Genomic DNA, 12,528 nt, shown 5'->3' with positions numbered 1-12,528 from the left:
AACAAAAATTCTCGTTACTTTTTGAACACCTCGTACATGGTCCACAATTACAAAAACTGCTAATTTAAATTTTATTTTCAGCTATTTTTAAGTAAACGTTCTTATTTCAGAAATCAAAATTAGTATTTGTACATAAACTACTTTTTTTTTAACTTTTACTGAAATAATTTTTTTTAAATTTTACTAAATATTCTCATGTAAATATTCAATTAATCTCACATAATGCAGGAAATATAGATTATTACAATGGGCTACTAATATGCTTCACTTTCATAAGTAATGAGTAAGATATCGCAGTAAAGCATTTCTAAACAAATAATAAATAAAAAAGATCCCTTTCGACACACTGGAAGGCAGAGATAGATTTCACCGGTGCTAAATAGGGGATAAAAAAGATTTCCACCTTAAAGTTAAGAAAAACTTCAAATTTACTCAATATAACAATGGTTGCATGTGAAAAAAAGCTTCACATGTTTAGCATGCAAGCCCCATCTTCTTACAATTCAAACAATATTTTGGTCATCCCTTGCTGTAAGGTTGGTCATATCAAAAATTGTTTCAGACAAAAGTTTTAGGTAATATTTAGAGGATTTAATATAAACTGATTCAATACTGTGCCTATTAAGGGAGGAATGGCTTTTTGTTATAGTGATATTTTGTTTTTTTGAAAAAGCCCCATTTCCAACCCCTTGATCCGATTTTGGCCGTTAACAAACTTGACCGAGATTTTGGGATGAGTTATTTTTAAGGAACAATTTGAAAGTGACTGGTGCAAAATTATGGCAGTTACCATGTCCACAAGAAAGTGAAATATGTATATGTATATGTATATATGTATATATATATATATATACACGAGGGTAAGTCAATTATTATCTGCAATTTAGTTACATTTTTGTTTATGTTGATAATACTGTTGTGTTGCATATATGACGCATGCATGGTTTAATTGTTGTTATGTCTGTGCAGGTTTGATGCTGCTAGGTTAGTTCCATTATCGCTGCCCTGCCGTTAACCATGACTGCTCTGTTTTCTGTTTGCACCAAAGAAGAGCAACGATCAGTGATCCATTTTTTTGTGGTCAGAAAAAGTATCAGGGGCTGAAATTCATTGAAAACTTTTGGTAGAGTAAGAGAACAGTGTGTTGCTGCAACAGAGTGTCTACGAATGGATTGAAAATTTCAAAAATGGTCACACAAGTGTTACGCACGACGAAAGAGCCAGACGACCGTTTACTGCCACAAATGAGGAAAACATTGAGCGTGTACGTGACATGGTTTCCTTAGACAGACGAATAACTATTGATGATATGGCACATTGTCTGCATACTAGTCATGGTTCTGCCTACAAAATTATCCACAACTGACTTGGGTTTCATAAAGTCTGTGCAAGGTGGGTCCCAAAACAACTCACACAGTGCATAAACAAACGCGCTTGGACATCTGCCAAAAACATTTGGATCGCTATGGTAATGAAAGGGACATCTTCTTAGACAGAATCATCACTGATGACAAAACATGGATCCACCATTACGAGCCAGAGAGTCAATGGCAGAGTATGTAATGTAAATATCCAAATTCGCCCTGCAAAAAAAGTTCAAGACCCAACCATCTACAGGAAAACTGATGCTTACGGTTTTTTGGGACTCACAAGGCCCAGTACTGGAACATTATGAGGAAAGGGGTATGACAATAAACAGTGCAAGTTACAGTGAGATGCTTACTGCCAAGTTGAAGCCTGCAATTCGAAGCAAATGCTGAGGACTGCTCTCGAAAGGTGTTGTGTTGTTGCATGACAATGCCCGTCCACATACTGCTGCCCACATTGCTGAAACACTCCAGAAACTCAACTTTGAAGTACTGGCTCATCCTCCATATAGTCCTGATCTTGCCCCTTCTGACTACCAGATGTTTGGTCCACTAAAAGAGGCATTAAGGGCCTGTCGATTTACCTCGAACGAAACAGTGAAAGAAGCGGTGCATTCCTGGCTCGCAGCTCAACCGAAAACCTTCTTTTATGAGGGCATCAGGAAGCCTGTGCAATGATGGACCAAGTGCGTTGAAATGCAAGGGGACTATGTTGAAAAATGATATACATGTAAGTTTCCTATTTGTATTGTAATAAAATTTATAACTACATTGCGGATAATAATTGACTTACCCTCGTATATATGTATACATAAACTTTTAAGCTGACGGTGTTTTTGGGATCTGAGGGAAGTGAAATGTGAAGATATGTCAAAATTTTCTGGAAGTCAAATCATGGTACCAATTACACAATAGGTAGTTTCTTATGAAATCTACCTAATTCGTTTTATTATAAGAGAAAGATATATAGTGCTTCTAAAACAGTGAGCTGGCTATACTTTTTCAGATTCTACTTGTAAAACTAAACAAAAAATATACTTATGAAAAATGGCAATTTCTCCTTCGTTCTTCTTCTGTCTGCCATTTTGATATTTTTATATGGAGATTTATATCTCAGGTGTGGATAGATGAATCACATTAATACTTGGTAAGCGTCTTGGTAATAAAGTTTTAAAATTAGCAAAAAATCAAGAATTAAATACTTTCGCAAATTACAAAATGGTGGCCATGTTTATTTTTCAATCCATTATATCTTCGTAAATATTAGTTTAATCAAAATTTATGTTATTTGCTAAAATGTTAAGCCTTTTACTTTGAACAAAATGAATTTTATTTTTTTAAATCGGTTACCAAATAGCCGAGTTAAGACAGAAGATTAATGTTGTAATTATGTTCTATTTTCATGTCCACTTTACTTTCAATTTGATTAAATATTAATTTTATTTATTTATTGTTAATTCTAGTATTGTAAATTAGTATCAAATTAAATAATAATTTTTTTCAAAATAATAGACCTAATAATTGAAAAAATAAAACAACTACCTGTGAAAATCTTACGTTAATTATTGTAGAACATTAGGTGTACTTAAATGGTTATCAACTGTTAAAAGTTATGAGATGTTCAAAGCGTCCACCACTAGAAATTACATAAGACCCCAGTATTTTTCTGAGAGATTGTCTTAACTGTTCAAAAATTCCAGGAATATTCCTAATTTCTTGAAATTCATTTTGAATCCTATGTTGAAGATCCTCAATGTTGAATTGAATAAATAGTAATATGTTTCAAATGGCCCCACAAGTCAAGAAGTCAAAAGGGTTAAGTCAGGTCATCGGACAGGCCAGAGCAATGGCCTGTGTAAAATTATTCAAAGTGAAAAATTAATATCAATTGTTTTATTATTATTTAATATTTTATCTCATTGTGAGAAAATTATTACTTAACTTAATATTAATTTACAATACTAAAATTAACAATAAATAAAAACAATTAATATTTAATCGAATTGAACGTAAAGTGGACATGAAAACAGACACAAAATTATTATATCAATTTTCTGTCATAACTCGGCTATTTGTTAACCGATTTAAAAAAACAAAATGTCATTTTATTTAAACTAAAAGGCTTAATATTTTAACAAACAACACAAATTTTGATAAAACTAATATTGACAGAGATATAACGGATTGAAAAATAAACATCGCTGCCATTTTGTAATTTGCAAAGGTATTTAATTCCTGATTTTTGCTAATTTAAAAAATTTATTACCAGGATGTTTACCAAATATTAATGTGATTCGTCTATCCGAACTTGAGATATAAATTTTTATATAAAAATAACAAAATGGCAGACAGGGGGAGAACAAAGGAGAAATTGTCATTTTTCCTAAGGATATTTTTTGTTTAGTTTAATATCAAAAATATCATTATTTTTAGCTGAATTAGTGCTGCCATCTTCTGCAACCCTTATAAGTACATATCATTTTTTCATTTTTTTTTTTTTTTATTTTAATTCTTAATTTGCAATTTTAATTTGATAAAAAATGAAATTACATAAATTATCAAAAAATTTTTATATATATTTCAAATGTCTTAAGAGTTTAATATGTAGTCTGATATAAAAATTAAAAAATGAAAATTAACTGAAATGAAAAGTTAAAATTATAACTGAAGATGTGGCTTGCCATGAAAACACTATTGTAAAGTTATGAAAAAATAAGGTATCTTATTTACTTTTTAATTTCTCTACTTGGATCAAGTTTGATTATATATATAATATAACACACTCAAGGTGTCCCACAAAGAAACAGAGAAACTTTCAGGACATGTTCTGCTGGTGAAAATAATGAAAAACGTTCATATTAACGTAAGTCTGAAAACACTTTATTTTCAAGTTACGGTTAGCGAAAGGTTTTACCTGGATTTCAGCTTTTCTAATAAAAAGAAGCCCTATTGTAATTTTTGGGATCCAAAATGAAAAGTAAATTTGGTAGTTTCTTATGTAATTTGTGCTGGGAGATAAGATATGATAAAACAGGTCCTACACCTGCAAATCCTGTAGTTTTTAAGATATCTGATGTAAAACACAAAATTTGGTACTGAAAAACAAGTTTTTTTGGTTTGTAATACAATAGCTTGTTAAATAACTAATAAATGTGTTAATTTAATAACAAAATTTACAATCAATTTAATTCCGAGAAAATTAATGTAAATACAGCCAATAAAATGTAAATAAAAACTTTTAAAATTGTTTTTTTATTAATGCAAAATTGATGAAAATTAGATAGAAAACTGTATTATTCTTTCTGTATCTAATAAACATTCTTTTTTAAAAAAAAAAAATGCTAATTAATGAAAATAATTTTAAAAGAAATACAAAATTTATAAAAAAATATTTTAGCTGTGTATAATCAATAATTTAGACAGGTAAAAAGAATCTTCCATATTAGAAAACTAGAATCTAAGACTTGCTTTCAAACTTTCAAGCTACAACTTATTCTTGTTCTTTGTTTTATTTACTACAAAAAAAAACTGTGATTGCAAAAATTTGAAGTGGAGAAAGGTGGAAGTTATTTAACCTTTATATTTTTATTTTTGATAATGGAAAATCTACTTAGAAGAAACAACTAATATTAAATAGTACAATTTGTTGAATATTTAAATTTTAGCCTCAGTCAATCCAGCCTGTATCTCTTCTGTAATACCTAAATTTATCAATTTGAATGAACTAAAGAAAAACCAATCTCTTATATAAATCAAAGATGAATTGGCCCTTCATTGTTTATGGAAGTGATTGATAAAATAACTATGGCTGTTTTAAAATCTCCTGAATGTTACAAGTTTAGCTTTACCACTGATATCAGTTGCTTTTTCCAATTGATCATCACATTATCTATTGAAATGTCACTGCTTGCAACCTTACATCTTGAGATGTAGTGCGAACACATCAAACAAATGGTGTTACCTTGCATTACAGTTTTTAGAATCTCACTTTCAAATTTTTTGCCAAACAAGATATTTACAATTTCATGGCATACAAATGTTAAAAATTGCAGATTCTGTGAATGTATGAGATATAATTTTTTATTAACAAGTTCTGTGAATACACAACTTGCTACTTGTACTTTTTTTGATACTATTGAAAATTTATTCTATTTTTTGTTGTATTTTTAGTCTAACCCAGTCTTTAAATATACTCAGCCATTTTTTTGCATTTATCACCAAAAAGATTAATTTACTGTTATTAAAAACAATTTTTTTTAATTATTTATTTATTTATTTTTTTGTTATTTTTATTGTTTAGATTATAGCTCTCTTTTAGATTTATTTGGAACTGTAATCGATTATAAAATTTTTCACCACAAACTACGCACATGGGGCCTGATGAATTTTGTTCACCGAGTATAATTCCAAAATATATGTAATCACCATTGTAATGGCAAACGATCCTATTGATTTAGCTTCAGAAAAACCAGTGCCAATTAAAATAAAAACTGAGGTATCAGTAACTTTAAAAGAGCCAGTGCCAATTAAAATACTAACTGAGGTATCAGCTGATGATCGGTGGAGAAAAATGATATTGCATGTATAGATATTACTTTTCCTACTGTCTTTTATTTACAGAGTTTACATAAAGAGTAAAAGGTAATATTGTTTGGTTTTTATGAAAATATAAAATTTTTAAGACAAGAACTATTGAGGAATTAAAGACACAAGAGAAAACTTGTTAATTATAAGAATACAAAGTTAAAAGGATTATTTTTAACTACCTAAATAAGTATCACCAATAAATACAATTTCTGAACTTCTACACAAACATTAACACAATCATAAGCTAATAACAAAAAAACTTTATTGTAGTTTTATTCAAAATATTTGATAGGATGAACAATATTCTACAAACAGCGTGTATTTTGAAAACAGAAACTCAAAAAAACTTTCTCTATTATGTTTGGCAGTAATTATTACTGACCTCATTAAATCTCAGGATTAAAATAGACAAGCACTAATGTATCAACTAACAACACAGCGTTTCAAACAATGTAATGTGGTTTTAATTTCAAAAATGCTAACAATACTTTACATTATTAATATAGATTATATAAGTTCCATAACATTAACAGAATGTATCATAAGACCAGAATCAGTATCTCAGTCAAGTAAGGCTAAGGATAGTGGGGGCTTGGTTATGTATTACCTAGACTACTATACATCACTAAATAAAAACAGTTAAACATACCCGTTGGCAATATGTAAGAGCTAAATGTAACACACTCTCATGTAAATCAGTTTCTTGTTTTTTAACAATTTCTGTCAGCAATGAAAATCTAAAAAATCCAAAAAAGCAAAAAGTTCTTATTGTTATATTACACTAAATATTAACTATCAATATATTGATAAGTACATGATATTCACCACAATATCACTACAATGATAGTGAATCAAAACAGCAATTATACCTTTAAACATTACTGAAAAATTAATTACTGAAAATTTGATTATTTATGAAATTGATTATCATCATAACTATTTGTTAATGATTTTTATTGATCTTCATAAATAAAATCACTACTACTCCAATCATACACAGTGGAGTTAAAAATCATGCAAATAATAATAAAACTCTCAGCAGATATTAATGATTTACAGAAAACGTCCTTATTTAGTTTTTAGTAATAAATTTACTCAAATATTTATGTTACAAATGCTGTCTCTCAATTTCTGTTTACCCTCCGGAACCACCGTAAGGTATTACTTCAGAGGATAAATGAGGATAATATGTATGAATGTAAATGAAGTGTAGTCTTGTACAGACTTAGGGTGACCATTCCTGAGATGTGTGGTAATTGAAACCCAACCACCAAAGAACACCAGTATCCATGATCTAGTATTCAAATCCGTATAAAATTAACTGCCTTTACTAGGAATTAAACCGTAGAACTCTCAACTTCAAAATCAGCTGATTTGCGATGATAAATTTAACCACTAGACCAACCCAGTGGGTTATAAACGCTCTATAGAATGGAAAAACATACAAACTTAAAAAATTTGTATCACAATCTCACAAGTTTGCATAAAATACTAACAAACTGGATTTCTTTTGTGATCACAATATTACAGAAATTAAAGTTAAATGTGAGAGATGAAATTTGTAATGAATGAAAAATGTCAAGCATTACCAGGATTCAGAATCTTTAGGATGATAGATAGTGGCACTATCACTATGTTAAAAAGATCAGGAGTTGGGAGAATGGTACTTTAATAAAGAATGTTACTTATAAAAGAAAAAAATTTTACCCGATTTTTTGCTCAGTTTGTATGTAGGTCTCTTTGAGACCACGTAACATATGCAATGTATTACATAAAATTGGAGAAGTTCATAATCAGAGAAAATGAACCTCTTGTAACTATTTTAGTATTTCAACAAAGTTTCGGCTTTATGTGAAAGGTTCTAGACTTAGGAAAATTAAAAAAAATTATTTCTTTTCCCTCAAAGACAGATGTAGTACAAACAATAAGTATTAATAAGGAAGTAAAATCATTATAATTAAATATATCAGATAAAAATATTTTTTTAATCCCAAGATCATTTCTAGAAACTCACAAACTAAAGAACTATCAAACAATCGATTCCAATGCACAGATGATGAATAATTAAAAAATAAATAATGCAAAAATTTTAAATAAAGGCTTTGGAGAATTTTTTGTCAAGTACAAGATGAAGAAATCAGATGTCTAATGTGAAAAAAAATACACTGAATGAGTTAAATAAATATCATACCATTATCCAAAACCATCAAGCCCTACTGTAGGCAGAAAAAAAATAAGTAAAAATAAGAATACACCAAGGAGATAAAGATGATGTCAGAGAAGTTTCTTGAAATGACATCTACAAAGAGAATGGCATTTTAGTAGAAGAAGAGAAAAATGGGAGAAATTGATGAAGGAAATAAATAAGATAATTACTGACTATTAAGTCTATGATAACTACAAAATAAGTAAAATTTTTTTTTAAAGATTTTATTTTACCATAACATCGAAAAAGTGCAACTTAACTCTATATTAATTTTTAATGTAGGTGTAAGGAAAAATCATGTCAGAATAACAATGTAAAAAACTCAAATAATAATGAAACCTATATAACATCAACCCTCTAATTTAGATAAAAGTAAACCTATCTGAAAACCAGATTTTAATTTTTACATAATTTTATTAATTTCAAAGACCTTTATTAAAGTATGGTAATCTAGTGTACTTATGACTTTTGAATACTAGATTATGGATACCAGACTTCTTTGGTGGTTGGGTTTCAATTAACTGCACTTCTCAGGAATGGTCGATCTGAGACTGTACAAGACTACACTTCATTTTCCATTCATACATATCATCCTCATTCATCCGCTGGAGTAATACCTTACAATGGTTCCAGAAGCTAAACAGAAAAAGAGAGTGTTACTTATGACTACTGAATTTCCCACCACCAAATTTGAGAGGAGATGAAATTTACCAAACTCACTAATCTAGTAAGATTAGTAAACTTCATGTTTCAAGGTAACCAGCTTGTAACCTTATAAAGTTGGTGTCTAACTTCATTTGCATTCCAATTTCTAATAATAGATTACATTTCCTGATTTTCATAAATGTGAATAGATTTTTGTGAGCTTTGTTGACATATAGATCAACTTTTGCAATATGTTTATTTAATTCAGTTTTAGATATGGATAGTTTCAACCAAAAATATAAGAAAAACTTCTAGAATACAGAATGCAATGAGAACATGTACATGTAATAAAAATTTAAGATAGTAGTATGGTCTGCTACTGGGCAAGTTTAGTTTTAAAAATTGTATAAAAGATTTTAGAAAATAATTTTAATAATACAGTAATAGTTGACAACAATAAACATGTCTAAAGTAAAGTGAAATAAACTATTAAATATATATATATATATATATATATATATATATATATATATATATATATACACATACATATATATATATATATATATATATGTAACAGGACTATTCTTTTGCAATAGATGCTGGAGATTTCCAATAGTTTTAGTAAAAATGTTATTCCTACAAAATTCTTTTTCCATTACATTCTACCATCCTGCCATCACCGTGGTAGAGAGGTGACTCTTTGACCTTTCATTCAGAGGTCCCGATCAGGCATGGCATTTTTCATACGCTACAAAATTCCATTTCCCCATCCCACACACAAGCTTCAAAGCTTTGTTAATTTCATCAACCAACAAAATAAATATTAAACTTACTTACAATAAAACTTTCTTAAACATGTAGTTCAATGTAAAAAAAAATTCTCAGATTTACCGAAAGCCAAAATAGCAAAAGCTGTCCTATTCTAACCAACCATCAAAAAACTTTTGAAAAATACTACAACAAACTGCCTTCTTACTTAAAAGATAAATAGTACACACATTTATATAGATATAAATAAAGTTTTTAAATTGATAAATATATTTATTTGACAGATAAATGAATTATGGTCAGTAACTAACAACTTATTTACATAACATTAATATAGACAAAGAAATAACAATAAATAATAACGAATCACCACTTACCACATGTCTAAGTGGCAAATAACATATGAGGTCTTTTCAAAATATATCCAGCCACATATGAGAAAAAAGATAAGCTCACTAAAATGGTTTCTAATTCTAGTCTCCTTTGAAGTAGTTCTCTTATGATGCCACATATTTAGCCATTTCTTCCGTTGCTGGAAATATTTTACATTGACCTCTTTTGGAACAGCTACCACATGGATAGAAACTGATGTGCTCAGTGAGGTTACAAAAAAGAATATACATGTTACGGTACTAGTGCTCTGCTCTACCAAGTCTTATAACTCTTCATTCAAATTTTTTTTCAAGAAAAATATGATCAGATGCTTTTTGAACAGACCCCAAGCATATAAATTAACAATGAAAGAAGTAAATTTTTTCAATTTATTAATTCTTTCAAAATACAATATTTACGATTATAAAATTAATGGTAACTTGTGGCATTACTGAGTAGTCTTTTACCTTTTTTTAACTTTAAGAGCAAGATGAGATTGTCCGCAGCCATGATTCACAATTAAATCTAACAATTCTACAATACTGTCTTTTGAACAGTCTTCTGGAGGATCTTTGTAAAACCCAACTGCTAAATCAAACAAATCTGAAAGAAAAGTAATCAGTATCAGTAAGTTAAGATTAACAAGAAATTATACAATAATACATGAAAATTAATACTTACTAACATTAAATTTCTTCTGAAGTTAATCTAGAAAAAAACAGCTTTACTCCTATATATAGAACAATAATTTATTAAATTATTTTTTTAAAATTAAAATATAAAAGAAAATTAATCAATCAATACAAAGATTAAAAACATTTAAAAAAATGTTTGTCTACAGTAAATTCATATTTAGAGTACATTATTATCATGAGAAAATATTTTAAAAGAAGCATCCATACTTTCTTTTCAGTTTTTCTTCTAGCACAGTTCAATATGAGTGGTGGCTGAAATGTAATGTTCAGTCGCTCATAACAAATAACATCAAAACTTAAAAATACATTTAAATTGCTACAAAAACTTAATTTATTTTTCCATGTATTCACACTTACACATTTCTCCCAACGGTTCCATATTTCTCATTCCGCTAATGAAGAATGTTGGCAGTTCTTCCTTAATCCACAACCTCATTGCCCCTTTCAGTTCATCATCCATGGTGAAATGAATACCCTTAATATTCCTCTTCAACTGAAGAAATTGGTGAAAATTTCAGGACAACAAATCTGGTAGGATGGAAGGTATGGAATAAGTTCAAATATCAACTTTAGAAGAACCTCAGCAGTTGCACGTGATCTGCATGGCCAAGCATTATTGTTGCAGAATTATTGAATCCATGGATATGAACATGACACATGTATCCAAATGGGTTTTATTTAACACCTCTATATATATATATATATACATATACATATGTGTATATATATCACAAAGAATTTACAGTCAATTCAACTTCCAGGTAGTCAGTCACATACAAGTGTTTGGAATTGCAGAACACTGTCTAGAGAATTATTTTGTAGAAGGTTGTTTTTATTGTGGCGAACCATAGCCGCAGTATTCCATGCTTTGTCATTTTTCTTCTGGAACATAATGATGCACCCAAGTTTTGTCTCTTGTCAGAATACTGAAAAGGAAGTCATCCTTTGTCACAATCCTTCATCACAATAACGTTTTAGAGACTGTTCATAAAATTCCTTTCGTTGATGTCTGATCTTTTTTTCATGAGGTTGCATGGGATCCATCGCAAACAAATTGTACAGCAGCCCAGTTGTACAATAATGTGTCCTCCTCATACAAACCGGATAGTAATGTGTTCTATGATGCGGGAGTTATTTGAATCTCAATCACAAAAACTACACGATTCATTCTCAATATTCGCTTTATCACTGCAAGGTTCATGTTCATCCTTTAATATTCGTTTTACCAACTTTTGATGTGAAAAATTATGCTGCCCGCTACTCATAATATTTCAATCAACAATTTCATCATCATATGCTTTTAGATAACAATAATGTCACTAGCATTTATTTTTTCAGTGTTAAAAATGCAATAACTGTTTGCTGTTGTAAATGAGTTGACATAGCAGGTATATTCAACTCCATAACAAATGGCAATCAAGAAAAAATGACAGGAAATGGGCCAACTAATTTTGGAATGTTAGTAGTAGGGGAATAAAATACAAGATGGCAGAGCCTGTCGCTTTGTATGACATTTTGTTCTCCTACTATGTGTCAGTGTGCATTACATTTCAGCCACCTCTTGTATTAATAAATTAACTATCCTTATCCAAAAAAAAACTTGTTTTGTGACCCAAATATTAATCACAAACTAATTAATATATTTGATGGCAAACTTCTTTTTAACTAAATGTCATGAGTCATCTAAGATACTCAACAGGTTTCACATCTGTAACTGAAGATCCACAGAGTCCTCGGACAATCACTAAGCAACTTTATAAGTCATTATTCAACACTCCACCAGCAACAGATAAATTATTAGTTTTTCATATGTGGAAACAGAACACCAACAACACTAAGAACACACTCAGTTTAGTAAACTGAACTATCTCTCTAAAATAATCCT

General features: G+C 29.4%; 1 protein-coding gene across 1 annotated transcript in view; it reads right to left on the bottom strand.

Annotated features, from left to right (window-relative positions):
- The window catches only part of LOC142317409 (serine-protein kinase ATM-like), a 61,376-nt gene that overhangs the window by 11,262 nt on the left and 37,586 nt on the right, over positions 1-12,528 (bottom strand). The window contains exons 4-5 of the mRNA XM_075353960.1: positions 10,416-10,551; positions 6,604-6,691 (exon numbers count right to left, since the gene is read on the bottom strand). Coding sequence (XP_075210075.1) covers positions 6,604-6,691; positions 10,416-10,551 — 224 coding nt within the window. The remainder of the gene's footprint in view (positions 1-6,603; positions 6,692-10,415; positions 10,552-12,528) is intronic.

The sequence above is a fragment of the Lycorma delicatula genome, chromosome 1, assembly GCF_047948215.1.
Source record: "Lycorma delicatula isolate Av1 chromosome 1, ASM4794821v1, whole genome shotgun sequence".
Lineage (NCBI taxonomy): Eukaryota > Metazoa > Arthropoda > Insecta > Hemiptera > Fulgoridae > Lycorma > Lycorma delicatula.
The sequence above is the reverse complement of the archived record's forward strand: the minus strand, read 5'-3'. Positions and strand labels throughout refer to the sequence as shown.